The sequence below is a fragment of the Daktulosphaira vitifoliae genome, unplaced genomic scaffold, assembly GCF_025091365.1.
Source record: "Daktulosphaira vitifoliae isolate Bord-2020 unplaced genomic scaffold, ASM2509136v1 Scaffold_2, whole genome shotgun sequence".
In the NCBI taxonomy this organism is placed as follows: Eukaryota; Metazoa; Arthropoda; class Insecta; order Hemiptera; family Phylloxeridae; genus Daktulosphaira; species Daktulosphaira vitifoliae.
In genome coordinates, this window is record NW_026099573.1 from 35,236,462 (window position 1) to 35,258,826 (window position 22,365).

At 29.9% G+C, this 22,365-nt stretch overlaps 1 protein-coding gene across 2 annotated transcripts in view; it reads right to left on the bottom strand.

Annotated features, from left to right (window-relative positions):
* LOC126899794 (cilia- and flagella-associated protein 43) overlaps nucleotides 1-22,365 on the bottom strand; it is an 81,610-nt gene that overhangs the window by 26,785 nt on the left and 32,460 nt on the right. Inside the window, exons 2-10 of one of the 2 annotated variants that reach the window (XM_050674997.1) lie at nucleotides 17,556-17,830; nucleotides 17,300-17,465; nucleotides 14,717-15,077; nucleotides 14,520-14,633; nucleotides 14,250-14,408; nucleotides 13,932-14,177; nucleotides 13,554-13,871; nucleotides 13,200-13,468; nucleotides 4,559-4,659 (exon numbers count right to left, since the gene is read on the bottom strand). In XM_050674997.1, coding sequence (XP_050530954.1) covers nucleotides 4,559-4,659; nucleotides 13,200-13,468; nucleotides 13,554-13,871; nucleotides 13,932-14,177; nucleotides 14,250-14,408; nucleotides 14,520-14,633; nucleotides 14,717-15,077; nucleotides 17,300-17,465; nucleotides 17,556-17,830 — 2,009 coding nt within the window. The remainder of the gene's footprint in view (nucleotides 1-4,558; nucleotides 4,660-13,199; nucleotides 13,469-13,553; nucleotides 13,872-13,931; nucleotides 14,178-14,249; nucleotides 14,409-14,519; nucleotides 14,634-14,716; nucleotides 15,078-17,299; nucleotides 17,466-17,555; nucleotides 17,831-22,365) is intronic. The other variant, XM_050674998.1, reaches the window with a different exon arrangement.

Here is a 22,365-nt window from a genome sequence, read left to right on the forward strand (position 1 = left end):
TACTTTTTCTCAGGTCTACACCCAGAGAAAAACCTCGATCTATATAATAAATTCATTGTTCAATTTAATAAATATATCATTACTATTGAANACATTTTTCAAAAAGTTATAGCATAATAAAGTTAAAAATGTAAAATACAAAATCGAAAATTTTCACACAAAAAAAAGCATTTGGTAGCCATTTTCACCGTGAAGATAAAATAAAGTCCGAAATTTTTTTTTTGCATAATAAAGAATATTACATTAGCTTTAATTTAAGATATATATAAAAGTGTCAGACCTTCCGGAACATTTTCAAAAGTTAAGTTGAAAAAGTTGTAGTTTTAAATCCCTCCTTGTGGGCAGGTTAAGGGTTAAATTTATGAAAAAAATATACCAAACGAAAGGTAATGATGTTACACATCTATATAAAAAAGAATTATATTGATATGTTCATTTTTGAAAAAGTTATGGCACTTTTAAGTAAAAAAAATTGAAAAAATTTCGAATATTAGCGATTTTTAAATTTGTAATTTTTTTGGAGGTTTCCCCCATTTACGGGGAACGAGGGCATTTTTTTCAATTTTTGAGGGTAATGTCTTCGACTAGATACAATTTTTGATCTTTTGACGTATCGTTGAAAGAAATCCGTTTGGTGAGAGCTGAGAAAAAGTGGTAACAGACACAAAAAAAAAATAAACACTTAGTAAAACCAATACCTTCTCAGCTTCGCATCGAAGCTAAAAATTGAGTTACAACTTTTTTAGGAGAAATTTTTTATCGATATGATTAAATAAAATACATAATTAGTTATGTACAGTATCGAGCAAAAGTGAACACAATTTCCAAAATTTTTAGAAAATTGGCATTTTCAAAACTAAATATGAATCAATTTAATAAATGTTTGAATCCATATTCTAGGGATTAAAACAGAAGTTTACGCGTAAAGAATAGTCACGAAAAAGCTAAAAGGCCTAAGAGTTCGTTTATTTAAAAATACTCACTTTCGCACTTTTAGCTATTAAAACAATATAAAAACACAATGCGCAGTGCGTGTCCTTGGCTTGTTGTTGTTAGGGCGTCTGGAGAAAAGAGATTTCTCACTCTTGATTTGTTTAAATTTCTTTCTATTTCAAAGAAAGTATGAAACTTCTATTTTAATTAGAATGAACCAGTCTTTGGTAGTGAAATGAACATGAAATATACTCCTTAAAAACGACACAAATTGTATCGATGATAAAATCGGGTCAATCAACCAGAGAAGTGCCTCGACAGTGTGGTGTCAGCCAAGCGGCAGTGCAAAAAATAAAAAATAAAGTTTGCTAAAGATTATAAACACTAGTCAGAAATACTAGAGGAGGGTAATATGATCGGATGAAACCAAAATCAATAGATACTACTCTGACGGAAGGTCTTGGTTCTAAAAAGGACTGATGAGAGCCTCAAACCTTCCTATATCAAACAGACGGTTAGCATAGTGGAGGATCTGTCATACTATGGAGCTGTTTTACTGCGTATGGACCTGGACCAATTCATAAAATTATATCTACTATGGATCAATATATGTATAAAAACATTCTATCAAGAAATTTGCTAGGTGTGGTTGCAAAAATGTCAATACCAAACAATGAAGTCATTTTCCAACAGGATAATGACCCCAAGCATATGGCGAAATCCGTCAAACAATGGATTGCCAATCAACAATTTATAAATATGGACTGGCCAGCTCAAAGTTCTGACCTGAACCCAATAGAGAATTTTTGGGCATATTTAAAAAGAAAATTGTATAGTGAGTACCACGTCCCCTGTGGATAGGGGATAAGAATACTTCCTTGGCCTCTCTGCCAGTTTAAGAGGCGACTAATGAGGTTGTGTCAGGTTAACAGCCGGCGTAAAAATCTTTGTCCAAAAAGTATGAGGAATCCAGAACGAAACTTAGGCGGATTGTCCTGTCACGGATGTACGCGGGGACAACAGAAAGTAGTTAAAAACGGAGAAGGCCTAAGGAATAAAATTTTTGATACCAGCCGGATAACTTGTGCGGTAGCTGTTTCACCAGTCATGTGAACAGGTTTACCCAACGCTTTTAGTGTCAACGGTGTAGGGACATCACCACTTAACTTTAAGATGGACTCGTATATAAGGGAGAAAGATAGATACAAAGTAAGAATAGGTACTTGGAGTGTTGGAAAATTAACTGGTAGAAGTAAAGAATAAGTAGAAGTATTGAAGAGGAGAAAAGTTAACATTTGTTGTGTACAGGAAACTAAGTGGAAAGGAGAGAAATCAAGGGAAATAGGTGAGGGTTATAAAATAATATATTTAGGTAAGTCTAGTACAAAGAATGGTGTAGGGATAATAATGGATGAGTAGATGAAAAGTAGAGTAGTAGAAGTAGCTAGAAAAAGTGACAGAATTATGGTCGTAAAATTGATATTCGAGGAAAAAATGCTGAATATAATAAGTGCCTATGCACCACAAGTGGGATATGTTGAAATAGACAAGGAAGAATTTTGGAGAGTGATGGATGAGGTGATGCAAGGGATACCTGGAAATTAGGATGCTATGATAGGTGGAGAAATGAATGGACATGTAGGTAATGAGAGGACAGGATATGAAAGAGTACATGGAGGGTATGGTTTTAGTGGGAAGAATGAGGCTGGAGAAAGAATACTGGACTTTACAGTATCGTATGATCTTGCTGTGGTTAATACTTATTTTAGAAAGAGGGAAGAACATTATATAACATATAAGAGTTGGAGGTATAGATCACAGATCGATTATTTTATGTGGAAGAGAGAGGGAGGCTGTGGCATCAATGAAAAAGAATAAAGCAAGTGCCAGTAGGAGTTTGGAAAATATTAGGTGGTGTTGGCATAAGGTGGTTGAAGGAACTTTTAAATAAAATCTCATTAGAAGGGAAAATACCATATGAATGTAGGAAATAGTATTGTGATACCGATATTTAAAGGTAAAGGTGACATACAGTAGTGTGGAAATTATAGAGGCATAAATCTTATGAGTCATAGTATGAACATTTGAGAAAAGGTAATAGATAAGAGAATAAGAAATGAGACATCGGTATCTTAAAACCAGTATAGAATTATGCCTGGTAAGACAACAATGGAGCCAGTATTTTGTATGAGACAACTTATAGAAAAGTTTAGGGAAAAGAAGAAAAGGCTGTGTATGCTATTTATAGATTTGGAGAAAGCGTATGACAGATTACCGAGAGAGGTTTTAATGTGGGCATTAATGAGAAAAAGAGTCCCGAAAAGGAACATTAATATAATAGAAGATATGTATGATGGCACTTGTACCAGGATAAAAAGCGTAGGAGTATTATCAGGAGGTTTTCGGTTAAGAGTAGGAGTGCACCAAGGTTTGCTTTAAGCCCTTACTAATTCTCTATAGTGATGGATGAAATTACTAGAGAAATACAAAGAGAGGTACCGTGGTGCATGTTGTTTGCTGACGATATAGTGTTAATAGGAGAAAATAAGGAGGAAATTAATCAAAGGCTAGAAGTGTGGAGATCAGCTCTTGAAGAAAAGGGTTTAAGAATAAGTAGAAGTAAAACAGAGTATATAGAGTATGAGTTTGACAAAGGAGAACATGATGTAGGTGAAATGAGTAGGTCAGTGGCAATATGCGTGGACGTGATTGGAGAGGTGGAGAGTTTTAAATATTTAGGGTCAGTTGTGCAAAAGAGTTGTGGTATTAACTAGAATCTAAGACACAGAATTAAATGCGGGTGGTTGTAGTGGAGAGAAGCGTCTAGCGTCTTATATGATATAAGAATTCCAATGAGGCTGAAAGGTAAATTCTACAAGACTGTAATAAGGCCACCTATGATGTATGATTCAGAGTGTGAACCATTCATCATAGCCCAAGAGTGTTGGGCGGTCGATAAGAAAGTAAAGCAGAGATGAGAATGCTTAGATGGATGAGTAGAGTGACTAAAAAAGATAGAATAAGGAACGAGCACATAATAGAGAGTATAGGTGTAGCGTCAATCGTGGATAAGATGAGAGAAAATAGACTTACATGGTTTGGTCATGTTATGAGGAGTGAAGAATCGGAAGCTGTAAGAAAAGTTATAGAAATAAATGTTGAAGGATGAAGAGGTAGAGGAAGACCAAAATAGAGATGGAGGGTTGGGTTGGGTTGGATATAGTGAGTATCACGGTCCACTTACTTCACTCGACAATTTGTGTGAAAGAATTAGAGAAGAATGAGCAAAAATTGATGTAAACTACTGCAAGTATGCAGTATGCAACGAAGGATGGAAGCAGTGATAAAGGCTGAAGGCTTTTGGACAAAATATTAATGCCGGAATATATATATATAATGAATACCGGTGCAAAAGTGAGTACTTTTAAAAAATCGTAATCTAGTAACTCGCTACTTATTGTTTGTATTTTATAAGCTAATACGCTTCAATTTTGTTTTCCAAATACATATACATTTTCGATTAATTTTAAACATATGTGTTATTTTATAACCCTTTTTCTCAGAATTTTCTCATTAGTGTTCACTATTGCTCGTCATTTTAAATACAGTTTTATTTACAGCTTACCTCCAATAGAATATTCATTACCTACACCTATTGTTTCTGTGTTGCTTAAAATTGGTGTATCAATTTGATGAAGTTTTCTAGTATGTTTACAGCTATTTTTACTATAAAAAACAAATTTTTTTTAATGAATTATTTATAAAAATAATACTGAAGATTAAGGTATTAATAAATAAAAATTAATATTTTCGCGATTACACCAGTTTTATTGATTTTAATATCTAATAAAAAGTTTTATAGAAAAATAAAAAAATTACTGGCCACATTACATAAATTAAAATTATAATGCAATATTTATAAATATATCCCGGATACAGAGTGGCAACCTCTAATAACCAGTCCAACGACCACCCATAGCGCTTGCTTGTGACCAGTTTAAACTTATTTGCACGTCGTCAACCATTGCCCCTTTCTCAAATTATTACTACACGTTGTTACGAACCTCTAATAATACTAATCGTCCGATTATTGAAACCATTTAACTTAGATACAAGGATGAGAAGGTATAACTTTTAGTTTGATGTTTTTTTTATGATTGCTTTTACTTTTTCTCAGGTCTACACCCAGAGAAAAACCTCGATCTATATAATAAATTCATTGTTCAATTTAATAAATATATCATTACTATTGAATCAATGATATATTTATCAATATGATATTTTTTTTTCTTGTCTTGAACAATAATTATTTATAAGAATAGTTATTTTGTTCGTATTAATAAAACATTATCATAAACCCTTGATAAAATTTCTCTTTCAATTTTGATTGAGGTTTTTCTTTGGGTGTAGAACATTTCGTAGCCACTGATTCGACGCAGGATTATTGATATATAAAATCATTAAAAAGCAGTAAATTATTAAAAAAATAATTATTTCTATAGTGTCACAAATTTTTTTAATTTAATTTATACTTAATATAATTATTAACATGTTAATTGTTTTTGGAGATTAAAATGGTTAGTATTAATTTCAAATAATGCCTAAAATATTGAATTTAACAATAATTTAAATTTAATATTACTGAACTTACTTGATTGTATTCGTTAAAATCAATTCGTTAGGGTTGTTATACAATATAAATATTATAATGCTATTTACCATCCCATACCATACCAAAAAATAAAAGACTCATAATTAAATAATTTATTTTTAATACGTGAGTTCTAATTTTATTGAAAAAATTATACATGATTACAATAATATAATTTTTTTTTTTTGTTGTTTTATTGTGCAAACAATAATTAGTCAAATCGAGTATTTTATATATAATACTTAAAAAAAAAAGAATAATAAAGTGCATTATTATTTCATGCCTTATGTGATACGAACCTCGTACCTAAACACTGGAATAATAGGTTCAATTAATTTTTAAATTTTAGCAATTCATCAATTCAATAAAGTAAAATTAAAACTTTATTAAAAATATTATTAATTTAAAAAACTAAATAATATTAAAAATATTAAACTCAAAGCCACAAAAAAATTAATGAAAAGTCACGGATACGTATTTCGGAAACAATGTTACCATTATCAACGCTAAACACATACTGATATAACACATAATTTTTATTATATCATCAATTCAATATCACCTTAACACACAAACAACGGTAGTACAGTGGTGTGCGGCACAGTGTGGACGTGGCAAGGTCGGAACAAGTATAGATATGGGACCGTGATTAAAATCACTATCATAAGAATAAATAAAATTGTAGATAGTGTTTAATTTTAAGTAGTTAGTGGTTTAAACCAGAAGCAAAATGAATTCCTATTTCTTTTATTAATCCTGATTAGTAGTTATTTGATTTAAAAGTAATATATATATATGAATAAATATTTATTAGAGCAATTAAATTAGTATAATATAGATATTTAATAATTTAGTATAGTAATTTTTTTGGAGATTTTATAAAAAATTATAAAGTAGTAATTACTTTTATGGAAAACGTGTGTAATAAATATTGTTTAAAAAACTAAAAAAGCACGCTTTTAAAGCACGTCGAACTAAAAAGTTAAAAATAATTTTTAAAATAATTATGAACAAAAAATACTAGCATTATTGTGATAAAAGCGTCGGGCGCTCAATATACGATAAATATGGCATAAAGCACCCACGCTTTTATCATAATAATACTAGTATTTTTTGTTCATTATTGTTTTAAGCTTATTTTAAAAATTATTTTTAACTTTTTAGTTCGATGTGCTTTAAAAGAGTGTTTTTTTAGTTTTTTTAAACTATATTTATTTTTCACTTTTTAGTTTCATGTTATGATAGTAGTTAATATCAATATCATGGTTGTAACGGGTAACGGGAAATCAGAGTTCGATTCCGGAGAGGGTGATAGAGAAACAGCTACCACATTCAAGGTAAGCAGCAGGCGCGCAAATTACTCACTCCCAGAACGTGGAGGTACTGACAAAAAATGACGATACGGGAATCATCCCCCGTAATCGGAATGAATACACTTTATATCTCTTAATAAGAATAAAGCGTGTTAATATATAAATTTTAATAGTAAATAGAATATATATATATATATACAAATAATGCGACTTAAGTACGTAAACGTATCACTAGGTATAGCTGTGTTTTGTGGGCGGGCGGGTCGGACTAACGTTATACCTGAGGTATAAACGGCGGTAGGAATATATAAATATATATACGTAAGGCGCATTAGACGCGGGTGTTATTGGTCAGTCAAAATAAAAATTTGTTTATATATATATAATATTGATGACAAGCACGCATGTACAGGTACGATAACTAAAAATAAATTTTTATAGGAATACTGTGCCGTCATGTGGTGAGCGAGGCGTGGGGTGGGGTGAATGCGTTAGGACAGTCTAGTCTCAACGACGGCGAATAGACGACGGGATACGCGTTACGCGTGGCGTTTTGAAAGTTACATACATACATACATACAGGTGAAACTAATATAAGCGTGTTAAAAAACGCTTCGAAGCAAATCTTTAGATAGTGTTTAATTTTAAAAAATTGGTAGATTATTCCAAAAGCTACATGATCTGCTATTTCCTTATTAATATCCTGAATGAAAAAGGGATTATTAAAAAATGTTATTTCTCATAAAAAATTGTGTTGATCCATATACTTTTCACTAAGTTATAGTATTATAAAGTTAAAAATGTAATAATTTTTAAAATAAGCTTAAAACAATAATAAACAAAAAATATTAGTATTATTGTTTTAAGGTTATTTTATTTCACAATAACACTAGTATTTTTCGTTCATTATTGTTTTAAGATTATATTAACATACAATAATACTAGTATTTTCCGTTTATTATTGTTTTAAGCTTATTTAAAAATTATTTTTAACTTTTTAGTCGATGTGCATGTCGAATGTGGTCGACACTGGTTTTGAGGATAGAGACTCGTGGGTTGTTTATTAATGAGCAACAACAGGTTATTTCAACGAAAAATAAAACAAACCGAATAGATCAACATAATAATAAAATAATCTTGCATAATATCGCGGCACTTTCGCGGCCATCGTCGACGCGTTGTCCGGCGACGGTGCGCGAGTGCGGATCTATTCGTGAACGTTGTCACTTTGACAACGTGAAGAAGACTACGGTATCATTTGCGGCGGGACGTCGTATGGCGTGCGGAACTTGCTGGACTTTGCACCGCGGCGTATAACGCGAGATGTTGGTCAGTCAAATACTCATAATAGGGCGACGGCTGATAAAGGTGGCATGAGTTGGGAGGCATCGTGTATAATGAAGCGACGCAGGGCTGTGTCAGTCACAATAAAAATTTGTTATATATATAACGTCGGTCAAAATTTTATTAGAAATACCTTAAATATAAATCATGTAAAGTTTCAGCCCATTTGAACAACTTTAACGATTTGAGCTTAAAGTTTTGTGTAAATTCGTAAAATCCGTTATTTTGACATATAGTCGTTAAAATTTTCATTTTACAAAAAATTTTATAGAACAATAAATGTAGTACAAAACACGTTTTAAAAAAATGGTTTCTTAATATTTTTTTGTAAAGTGAACTCATTCTCGGAAAAATAACAAAATATGTGCGATTTCGCGTATTATAGAATACTCTTTTATCATATTATTGTAACAAAAATTATAATAGACTATAATAAATTAATTTCAATTTTATAAAAAAATTAATATTTAAAAAAAAAAATGATTCTTATTTCATTATTATAAAACATACTTCATGTCTGTAAAATAACATGGACTTATGTAAAATTAAAAAAATAAAAAATAAATAATATTAAATAAAAAAAATCAGAGGTTTTTTTTAAGAACATTTAGAGATGGATTCGGATATTTTTCACGATAATCTTGTATAGTCTAAAAATTAAAAATAAATAGCATTATTTATTATCAAAACTATTAACTAATGTTATTTACCTGCAGAAGAAATTGTTTTTGCTCTTCATTTTTTGTAATTTTATGATCAAATTCCTCAATAAGTTTAATTCCTCTTTCTGCTGCATCGTTGACAACTTTAAGTTTTTTAATTTTTTCCTCGCCATATTTATAATTAGCTGAATTATTCCACGTGTTGGGATGAGTTTTTAAAAAATCACTATTTATATTGAATCTTTTAAACATCATTAGAGATTTTTTACTAATAAGTTTAACTAAAATAGTTTTATCGTCATCATTAAAAAGAAATGGAATGTCACCTTTTTTTAAAATTAGTTTTTTGGGGGTCTCAATTTCTTCTTCTATTTCATCTTCTTCATCGAAGATGTCTTCACATAATTTTTTAGCTATTTTCAGTTTTGTATCATCGTCTACTCTTTGATCGAATAATGCAAAAGATAAACATTCTTCATTCAAATAATATAAATGATTTAAAAATTTTCTAATTGTAGCTTCAGAAATATCTTTATTCATTTTAGAATATTCATGCAATTTTCTTAAAAATCTGATGTCATTTAAAGGAGCCATTTCACTGTTTGAGGCAGTAAACCAGTTCACAGCGTAACATTTTATAATAAATCAATTAAGTTCTGCGAGAGAATTTTCCTCAAGTTTAGTTAACTTAAACTGATTTCTAAATAAAAAAATATTTAGGCCGTATATACCTTTAGCCATTCAACGTGCTAAATGGTATGCTCCTGGTTTTTTAAATTTTATTCCTTCTGGAGGGACACCCCCCAAAAAAATAATAATTAAAATAAGAAATTCTTTATAATCATCTCGCGTAAACGATAAATTAAGTCTATCAAAACAAAACTTTAAAATTTCATCAATATAATTATTTAAAATATGTTGAACTCTAACATGAGAAATTTCAGTAGATAAATCTGTTTTTATAATGGTATCCTACTGATTTTTAAATTTTTTAAATAGCGGAATATCAGGTCCTGACATGACGCTTTCTTTACAAATCGTAAAAACTGTTGATAATATTATTTCGTATATATGATGACGACAACCGAAAAATAATATATCTCGTTCAATTTTCCTTTCTAATAAGGAACAAGCACCATTAAATTTCCCAGTATTAGATGCTGTTGTATCAAAAAAAACTCTTGGATATTATTTATCAATCCCCAGCTAACAATAACTTTATAAATAGCGGAGCATATTTCTAAACCAGTTCCAGCGGGTATTTTTGGTAATCCTAAAAGTTTGTCAACTGCATGGGACGTTGCAATTACTGCTAATCTATCGACTTTTTGTCCAATAATGTTACTTAATAATTTTGTGTCCCAATGTATTGTTACAACATCTTTTTCTATACTTAAATAATTTTTTCTTACCTTTTCATAGTAAGTTCTTCGATAATCATCTCTTGCTTTACGGATAGATGTACGATTAATTATATAATCAGCTGAATCTAATGAAACTGCATCCAAAAAAGCTGTAAGTAAATGGACCATATCTCTCTCACTTATTTTACACTTATCAAGTACTGCAGCTAATCGTGGTGTTAAAATTTCTTTACGAGCTCGTTTAGGTTTTACAACTATATCAACTTCAGAATTTAGAATTATATATTCATATACATGAATTCATCAAAATCTGAATAATGTATAATTCCTGTGAAATATAGTATTGATTTTTAGTTTTACTGTCTTAAGTTAAAAAATTTAAAATTGTATGTTTTATTAATTTAATTGAGTTTACCAGTTGACGTAGACGACGTATTTAAATACTTTTCACGCCTAGTGTTAATCTCTTCTTCACGAGTAAATTTTCGTTTTTCAATCCCACTTAGTTTTCTATCTACTCCCAACATTGAACCTGGACGTCCTTTTTCTCTTTGTATATTTAAAAATAGCCTATCTTCTTCAATTTTAATCAATTCGAGTGCGTTTTGGTGGGCTATATCAAATAAATCATTGATTTTTTCTAAAAACATATTTTCTTTTTGTCTTAAATTTTCAGAAATTTTTTTGGCATTTTTCGTTAATGATCTCCATTCCTCATACAACTTTTTCAACTTGTCTTTACATTTATGAGGTTCTTGAGTCGGTATTCGAGCTTTCTTCCAAAAAACTAAACATTCTTCTATAACTAGAGCAGCACTTTCGTTTAAATTTAATTTTGTAAATCTCATATTATACATTAAAACTTTTAAACAATCTCCTCTAGATGGTAATTTACTTCCCGTGATTTGATGTTCCATATGGCCGATTATGAAAATTTTTTCAAGAAGTGGCATGTTAATTAATTAAATAATAAAACCCCCCAAAAAAAAAACTTAAAATAAAAATACTTTTACTGATTTACAAACAACTCTTAAACCTAACTAGACAACAATAAGTATGACTTCAAGAGAAATAATGTTCAATAAATGGTAATGATTCTATTTACAATTACTTTATTGGATCAAAAAAGATCCATTTAGATAACGTTAGAGGTACACGGTAAATGTAAAATAAAAGAATCGAATATTGCACATGTATGATTATTATCGTACTTGGACAATTCAACGATTCCCGAGATTACTATTTTATGAGTCAGTATATGTGATAAAAGTGACATTTATAAATTTTAACTTAAACTTAAAATGATGTTCATAATAATAACAAATTTTTATTGTCGTTTATAAATAAGAAACCGTATTAAAAATATAACTATACAACACATTTTAATAAAGGCTATAAAAAAAAAAAAAAACTATACAACACTAAAGTTGTGTTTATTCTATAAAACGCGAAATCGCACATATTTTGTTATTTTTCCGAGAATGAGTTCACTTTACAAAAAAATATTAAGTAACCATTTTTTTAAAACGTGTTTTGTACTACATTTATTGTTCTATAAAATTTTTTGTAAAATGAAAATTGTAACGACTATATGTCAAAATAACGGATTTTACGAATTTACACAAAACTTTAAGCTCAAATCGTTAAAGTTGTTCAAATGGGCTGAAACTTTACATGATTTATATTTAAGGTATTTCTAATAAAATTTTGACCGGCGCTCAGAAGAATTACAAAAAAAAAAAATCATCATGTATGAATAAGTGGCACCCTAATATATATATATAATTGATGACACGCACGTGTATACGGGTACGAAAACCAAAAATAAAATTATACAGAAAAATAGTGTTGGCGCCGACTGGTGAGCGGGGTGGGTTGAATGCGTTGCGACGGTCTTGTTTCAAGGTCATAGACGACGGGATACGCGACATAATAACACGTGCCGCGTGGAGTTACAAACTTACAACATACAACAAACAAACAAACGACATACATGTGAAACTAATATAAGCGTGTTAAAAATAGAAGAGCATGACTTAAAACTTTTGTGAATAATTTGTTGTTAATTATGAATAAATATTCTGCAAAAAATGTTTATCAGAGTCAAAAATATACTTTTATTATTAAATTTTTCGTGGTAATTTCAAATCAGTAGTTTATATTTTTTCTATCATCAATCATTTTTGATATTATTACTAATTATTTAAATACTATAGGATATAACTACAAGAAAAATAGTTCTGAATATTACAATTGTATCATCTATTTAAACACCAAGAGTTACATATAAATAAGTTAATATGAAAGTAAGTTGAAAAAATTCTACTTTCTATATGCATTTTTAAGTTTTTAACTCCCGTGTATAAAGGAAAATGGTCCGATTGAAAAACAAGTATGTTGCATGAAAGATATATTGATAGTATTTATCAATAAAAAATTGTATTAATCCATACATTTTTAAAAAATTTATGGAATATAAAGTTAAAAATTTTAAATCGGAAATTTTAACACAAAAATAGCATACGGTAAATAATATATAGTATGTTTATCAAAAATTTATGGCAGTTTAAGAAAAAAAGTTTAAAAAATGTAATGTCTTTGACTAAACACGATTTGTGATCTGAAAGTAATCGGTTCGGTGAGAGTTGAGAAAAAGTGATAACAGACACAAAAAAAAATACATCATAGTAAAACTAATACCTTCTCAACTTCGCATCGAAGCTAAAATATTCAAACAATTTAAATGATACTCATTACGAATGCGATTATAATATATTAAGATCTTTGTTTCACAATTAATCAACGCATGAAAACGATTTTAATTGAGGTACTATTTGTTTCAAGAATACATCATATTGATAAATTAAATTTTTTCATGTCGTTATATTATTACAAGTTTAAAAACTAATATATTATTAAAAAAATATATTACTTAAAACTGATACACATGAAGTCACCTTGTTGACACATTATTAATATTTGTTGAGCTTCAACGTTAACTTCGGCATATTTTATTCCACCAGTCTGCCAGTGATTACATGACGCTCTCACAATTTTTTTCCACTGCCCATCGTCATCAAATTCGTACAAGTTATAGGTGCCATCATAGCTGAAAGTGATACAGTGTTTTTTCCATACAGAAACATTAACATCTCTTAGATCATGGTCCAGTGGTATAGTTTCTTCAATCAGAATTTTATTCTTAAGTTGAAATTTTTAAATAAGCTTAGATGATATTTATTTTAGAGTTTACTCGCATATTAATTATACTAGAATAAAATCTTACCATGAATAGATCAATTACTATTAAATCAATATGTTTTGATAGATATGTAGTAAGAGCTATTCTTAATAAATTATTCGATGAAAGAGGTGGCCAAGCCGACACTGATGTGTAAAATATTTGAGTATTCGTTTTTTGCAAAATAAATTTCAATTTTGAATCGTAAATAACTATATTGTTACCGACATTTTCTGAGTATTCGTGTGTTTTATATAAAATGACTACAAAAGATTTATCTTGGTTATTTACTACATTTATGTCTATTATTCGTTTTTCTAAATGAAATTCCCGAATGATATTACATTTCTCTCCTAGATTTATCTAAAAAAACATAAAATTGAATTTTAATAGAATAAAACTAATGAGCAAATCAATTGTTACTTTAATATTAAACAACCAGCCCGTAGAGTAAACTGAAGCAATACAATTTTGGCTATCTGGAAAGAAAACGACACTAGATAACTCTTGATTACATAAAACCATTTTGGTTATATTTTTTAAGCTATTGGTATATGGATTAACATCTATTAATTCTATTTTTCCATTCGTGAACGTTACAGCCACATAATAATAAAGTGGATTAATGGCCAAATTTGTTGATTCGCTATCTAATTGAAATTCATTTTTCTGTATGATGGTATACATATAATTAGAATAGATTCCACTTTTGAACAGTATCCGTATTTATTATTTGCTTACAAAAACACCAGTGGTGGCATCCCATAGTTGCAAAACTTCTTGTTCATTAATTGTGATAATTGTTTGATCGGTGGGTTTAATGAAAGTGAAAAATTTTATTTTTGATCCATACAGTTTTAATATCTTTTGTGTTTCATACGTTATCTCCATGAGCGCACCCTAATGAATAATAGGAATTTAGCGTCCACAATTATTAATATACTTTTGTTTTTTCATCTACGTGATAATTTAGTACATGAGTTATAATTTTATTTAAAATTTAATAAAAACCTTAGTAGTCCAACCGTATACTTTATTATCTCTAATTACAATACTCTCTAATATGTGTTCAGTTTGAATCGTCCATACTTTAATAAGTATCCCACTTTTAACTTCTTTATATCTCTAATAAAAATAAATAGAGATTTTTACGAATTCATTATTAGTATTCTTAATACAATATTATAAAATTATGTATTTTAACTTACAGTTATGCTTTCAGGGGTATATAATACAAACTCTTTTAAGAATGAGCTCAATAAAGGTTGAAAATATTTCATTTCGTTGAACTTTTTATCGTAATGTATATATATCTCTGGATCTGATGCTCTACTGCCATCTACTTGAACGCGGTAAACATCCATAAAACTGTCGCAAAACAAAAACCATCCTCCAGCCAACCAGCAACTCGAACAAATATCTGTTTTAGCAGAAGGTAATTTAACTGAAAATTTGTCTGCATATACTATTTTTGAACTAATCATAAATGTCCATATTTGAAGTTTACTGCAAACTTCTCCTTTTTCAATTTGGTTAAGGTAAACATTATGTCCTGACCCTGAAAACAAGCTATACCAAAAAAAAATTACTTCTACCAAAATTACACAAAACTTCGGTTAACTTAATTATAAAAAATATGGAACTGACACAATTTTTTTCATTTGCATAAAAAATTTAAAATACTATAAAAAGTAAATAATATAGTTTAGTCTAATTGAATCGGTCATTTCAAAATGGCCATTTCTCCAAATTTTTTCAAAACTACTTTTGTGTGATAGATGTGTTTATATAATAATATTGCATATTTCCTGAGAGACCGTCATATCTCCAACAACTCGTTATAGTCTAAAAATAACGAGTGCGTTTGAAAAGGCTATTTCTCCAAAAATGACTTGATCAGCAATTTTATTTGTTAAGATTCTATTTTCGTCTGGTTTATTGACTATCTGTGGTCGATAATAGTTGATAATAACAATAATAATTATTGTTATTATCAAGAATAAGTGAGAATAATATTATTAATAATAAGTTAATATGAGTGAATTCGAAGACGAAACTGAGTCTACGATTGATATTAAAAGAAAAAATTAACTAAAAAGAAGTGATGTTGAAGTTCATAGATAAAATTATTACAAATAATACACAGTATATTTTGTAAGACTAATTATTTAAAAATTTATGATATACAATAAACAATTGATCAGAGTCGTGAGATCATAATCAATGAAAATTTACAATCAATTGGAAAAGGCCATATCTCAAACATGTTCATTCCCTCATAAAATAATCCAATAGATACGAGGTATGTCAAAAAAGTTCCCGGACGACGTTTCGTGTGCGCTGTGTAGTAGCACTGCGTCGGAAACAACTATGCAGTCTCGTTCCTACAGCTATCTTGTATCAGTATACAAAATTTCAAGTCGATCGGTCGCGTTTAACTGTATTTAAAAAAATAATTATAATAAGTTGTTTGTGCCTTGTGCCGATTTTTTGAAAAATGGAAATCGATAAAAAATTAGAGCAAAGAATCGTGATCAAATTTCTCGTGAAATTGGGCAAAACAAACGCCGAAATTAAAAATATGTTGTCAGCTGTATATGGTAAAGATACGATAAGCCGCACAACGCTGTACGAGTGGATTAGTCGGTTCAGAGAGGGGCGAGAGGCAGTGACTGACAACGCTCGCGAAGGCAGACCACAAACAGCGCGCTCGACCGAAATGGTTGCAAAAGTGAAGACTAAAATCGATGAAGACCGCCGAAAAACGCTGAGAGAAATCGCTAGCAGTGTTGGAACATCGCACGAGAGTGTGCGTTCAATTTTATGGGAGGATTTGAATTTGCGAAAGGTGTCTCCACACATGGTTCCGCGAGTGTTGACGGACGATCAAAAACGAAACCGCGTTGAAATCTGCAGGGACTGGCTGGAAGCTGAGGAGAGCGACAACATTTTGTCTCGAGTAATCACAGGTGACGAGAGTTGGATTTTTGAGTATGATCTCGTCAAAAAACGGGCTGACATGGTGTGGCTAACACCTGATGAACCAAGAGTGAAAAAAGCGCGCAAAAGCAAATCAGAAGTGAAGGTAATGGCCACTGTTTTTTTCGACTGCCGCGGCGTGGTACTCCTGGAATGGACTCCAAAGGGTCACACAATCACTGGACAAGCCTACCTTGAGACTATGCAACGTTTAATCAAGACAATGCGCCAGCACACCGGTCCTTCATTGTGCAAGATTTTTTGCCCAAAAACCAAACGACAGTGCTACCACATCCGCCCTATTCACCGGACCTTGCACCCTGTGACTTTTTTTTGTTTGATAAACTGAAAGATTTGATGAGGGGAACACATTTGGGGGGGTTTGGAAGAGATCAAACAAGAATCGGCACGGCTACTGTACAGCATGCCACAAAATGACTGGCAAAAATGTTTCGATAACTGGAAAAAAAGAATGCACCAGTGCATTAGTGCCAGGGGGGAATACTTTGAAGGGGATAAATTTATTGTAACTTAATTTTTATAATAAAGCACGTTTTTGTCCAGTGTCCGGGAACTTTTTTGACATACCTCGTAATAATAGTCAATATTACAACATAGTTGGTTTTTTTATAAGGGATTTCAATAATTCAACCCTTATTCAATTTTCATCTAAATTTATTTTGATCTTTAAAAAACAGTTTTTTATGTTTTCTGAAAAATAAAATTTTATGGAGATATGACCTTCTCGAAAAACCCGATTCAATTATCTTACAAATTATTAGATAGCTATAATTTAAAAAAAATTAAATTACCCTATTATTTGGTTCGATTGAATAAGCCCTGTATTGATGCTTAATAGTTTTTCTTGAGATCCCCAAGCCCAAATAATAAAATCAAACGAGGGGTAATCGCGCAATCCAATTATATATGTTGTTTTAATAAATGAAACACTTTTATAAGATATTGGATCGTCATCATCTGTATACAAACATAAAATAATTAGTTTAGAAATATACAAGTATTATTAAAAGTTATTATCGATTAATAAATAAACTCAAATTATATTACCTTTTAAAATAGACAAAACTTTAAAATCCGGGTATCTAAATATTACTACATTATGCATGGGTTCTCTCTCAGCCACTGCTATAATGTCCATGTCTCCATTACAGCAATCCACACATCCAATACTATTCAGTGGTAAATTGTTTTTATCATCTACCATTACTAATTCTTCTTTTAGCGTTTCCAAATCAAAAAATACTAGTGTTTTACCAATAACAAACATAATTACGTATTTAGAAACAAACTTCAGTTCATTAACAGTTGATGGTTTTACCCAACTAAAAATTTTTAATTTGATTAAGTTATTAAATAAAACTGTAAAACTGTAGTTATTGAAAGTTAACGATTATAGTATGCTTATTATATGTAATTTAATATATTCTAGAAATTTACTTCAAATATTAGTGTATTTATACAAAATTCATTTTTTGTCTTTAATGTACGCTATTTTGGAATAAATATATAATGCATTATCCATTATTCTCAATATTACTGAGTAAAATTATGGACCAGAACCGAACTGAAAAAACCAGTTCTAAAACAGGAACTCTTCATAAACGAAAAAACCAAAACCGCTAACGGAACACAACATTGACGAAAACCTTAAAAACCGAAATCTAATAAAAATAAAGGTTTCGGTTTCAAAAATTTTAGTTGTAATGTATTACAAAATTATAAATTGTGATTTAATGTGTGATTTCTCAAGTTATTTAAAACAAATCTTGTGGTGACAAATGTTATTTAAGTAACCAAGTTATAACCAAATATGTTAATATAATGGTTGCATGTTTAATACGTGTTGAATTGTCATTGTTCACAGAATTAGACTTGGTAAAAAAAAAAAATATATGTTCTAATTTTAGTCATCGAACATTAAACAGTTTGTACGAGTTATGTTTATGTGTTTAATTTAATAGCCTATTTTTCCTTTCCAGTAAAATTTTTCAGTAGTTCAATACATGATTGTCATCAGGTGGAATTGAACACATTTAGGTAATATTTTTCTAAAAATTGGTCGCCGTATTTTAAAAATTAAAAATGATTAAAATTCTAATAATTTCTAGCTTCGATGCGAAGCTGTGAAGGTTTTAATTTTACTATGATGTGTTTTTTTTTTTTTTTTTTGTTTCTGTTAACACTTTTTCTCAGCTCTCACCGAACCGATTTCTTTCAATGATACGTCAAAAGATCACAAATCGTATCTAGTCGAAGACATTACCCTCAAAAATTGAAAAAATTTCCTTCGTTCTCCGTAAATGGGGGAAACCTCCAAAAAAATTACAAATTTAAAAATCGCTAATTTTCGAAATTTTTTCAATTTTTTTATTTAAAACTGCCACAACTTTTTCAAAAATGAACATATCAATATAATTTTTTTCTTTATAGATGCTTGATGTTTTTACCTATCATTTGGTATATTTTTTTTATAAATTTAACCCTTTACCAACCCTCTTTAATCCGATATACTTGTTTTTTAAATCAGACCATTTCCCTTAATATAGTGGAGGTTCAAAACATAAAAATGCATATAGAAAGTAGAACTTTTTTAACTTAATTTTTGAAAGTGTTCCGGAAATAATGATACTTTTATATATAACTTAATTTAAAGCTTATGTAACATATACTTAAATATAAAAAAAAAAATTTTGGACTTTATTTTGTCTTCACGGTGAAAATGGCTATCGAATGCTATTTTTGTATGAAAATTCTCGATTTTATTTTTAAATTTTTTAACTTTATAATGCTGTAACTTATTGAAAAGTATATGGATCATCACAATTTTTTATGAGAAATAATATTTTTTAATAATCCCTTTTTCATTCGACATACTTTATCTTAATTAGGATATTAATAAAGAACTAGCAAATCATGTAGCTTTTAGAATAATACACCAATTTTTTAAAATTAAACACTATCTAAAGATTTGTATTGAAGCGTTTTTTTTATAGTGATTTTAATCACTGTCAGATATTATTATACTTCATCCAACTATGCCACGTCACCACTGTGCTGCGATCCCCCTGTACTGGGTTTTTTTTTTGATAAAATGTTCATTGAAGTCGAAATTTCAACAAACATTTTTTCATTGTTATTGTGTATAACTTTGGTGGCAATATTCATAAAGATAGTATTCATAAGTGAAAATAAATATTATTATTAAACTGGGAACCTTGATAAATATTTTGAGTTTGTATATGATTTTTTCAGAACTATGATTTTCCAAAAATAAAATTTGCGCCTCTAAAGTTTTGAAAATTATATATAATTTTACATAAAAATATTATTTATGGGGCGGGGATATTATCAATGCTTTTAAATAGTTGTCTTACTATTATGAGGCGTGGGAGAATATGTGTAAAAGAAATTTTTACTACCCTGATTAATTTAAATATAACTATATTTGCCACATATATTTTTACCTTTTTATTATATGTTATTGCCTATTAAAGTTGAACAATTTTCTTTTAATAATTAGCATACAGTAGTTGTCATGTTATAATTAAGCTTTTATTGATAATTCGTGTTGACATAACTGTCACTTACAATAAGAAAAATAAATACTGATAATAATATATGGCCTATTGAAACAGATTATTATTGTCGATTAATAAAAACCAAATTAATGAAAGATATCTGTTTTAAATCCAAATGTTTCATTATTATTATTATGGAGTAAATAATTTTAAGAGGAAAAAAAATATAAAAATAATTTCAAAATTAGTTTTATTTTGACATAATAAATTATTATATTCATATTTAAAATTAATAATATATTAAAAATATTAACTAAAAAAAAGATTAAGTGTTAATTAAAATGTTAAAATTATGAGAACATATATGTGTAATTTTCATGTCAAATAATATTTTTAATTTTCAATAGTTTCTAAGAAAATAGTGTCTTATTTAATCGATCATTCTGTATTATATTAAAATACTATTAGAATAAAGGGATTATTTTTAATTTGTTATATGATTATGAAAAGAGTTATTTACACAATCAACCATATATTTGTTAAAATTTAATAAAATGAATAGTAGGGTAATATAGAGAGAGCTGGAATACCCCCTCCTCGCGCCTCACCCACTCACCCACCTATGGTGGCGGTGGAGGAAGTGTACGGGGGGGATTAAATCCAACGTAAACTAACATAATGCAATGGGAGGACGAAACCTTATGTAAACTAACCTAATGCGGGGGGAAGGGGAGGATGAAACCCAAGAAATTTATCATCGACTACCAAACGCTTAGGTAAGCATATTTCTAACATCTAAGGTATCAACCCTTTTTTTTTTTTTTCCAGTTCATGTGCAACCATAACCAGACCGGGGGGAACCAGCCGTTAAGCATTACATCTCCCGGTTTGGCCGTTACCGTTTATTTATCAAAAGAACAACTTTTTTTACATTTTGCTTCTTAACTATTTACAAGTAATGTTCTTAATTTTTAATTAATTATCTATTTACATCAATAATTCTACATTTTTGGATCATAACACATTTCACATTTAGGTACTACATTAACATTGATTCTTAGACATATATATTCAACTAACCACTAATTTTCTTATATACAAATTCGTTGGCTCACAATCTGTCTAGCATTGAATCCTTCCGGTTTCCTTTACTGCTGTGTTGGACCGGATCACAGATCCCGTCGCCCCAGTCGCTGTATGTGTCCACCTTAGCACCCATTACTTTATTTGCATAGTTTTGCACCGCCAACCATTTTTCTTTGTTTTCCAGCATTCTGGAGACTATTGTGTCTTCTTTACATGTTCCGAACAGGCACATCATGTCATGTCTCATTGACATCTTGTTGATGTGTCCCAGGTGTACATACATCAACAAGGTGTGCCATGCGTCGTCAGCAGGATGTTTGCGGCTCCAACATGTACTGTCGTCCAATCTTCTAATTTTCCTTAAATAGCTGGCAAAGCACCCATGGTTGGAAAGCAGCTGCGTCAAGTGGAAGTCCAGCTCACCATGCCTCCTTTCAACCCACTCATCAAGATTGTTGATCAGCCTTTTGGTCCACTACCCTTTAGTGGATTCTCTCAGTTGGTTTTTCCACTTGACCAACGTGCGTTGTCTTAGCACCCTCCTGTAGTTCGTTTCCATATCTGTGGAAGAAGTTCTTCATTGATGCAATTCCCTTCTCTCCTCGGCCAACAGATTAATGGGTGGAACTGCAGCTAGAATGTTAGTGGCAGTGGCACTAACTGTACGGTACGCACTTACTTTGGCCAACAGCACTCTCCTTTGAACTTTCCTAAGAGTATCCACGCTCGTCTTCTTGTAGCGTAGGGTGTCCACTAGGGTGGTCCTTAAAATACAAATTTTCAAAATTCGATTTACGCGCACCAAAAAATTGTTCTAATAAATGTAAAAATAAACTGTGTAAAATTTGGCCCCGATAGGTTGACGTTAACACGTGCCGCAAGAGGGTTGAAAATTCGATCAAAAGGGAAGTTTTTCAGTTATTGTGCTTTATCTCAAAATATATGATTTTTATGTAAAAGTTTATAAGAAAGAAATTATACATATAATTATTTTACACAAAAAAGATTATTAGCAAAAAACCCATAAGTCAAATATTTACCTCCTAAAAGTCAAAAGTTCCATAAATATTATGTTTACCAGTAAAATTCATATATTTCGGCAATTTAAGTATATACGATGAACCGTTCAAGTTATAAAAAAAATTTTCATGTAAAAGTTATTTGAAATTTAATTTTCTATTAGTTTTGTAGAAAAATAAAATTGTTTTACGTATTTTCTGGCGAGGTAATAAAGAAAACTTATAAATAACAAT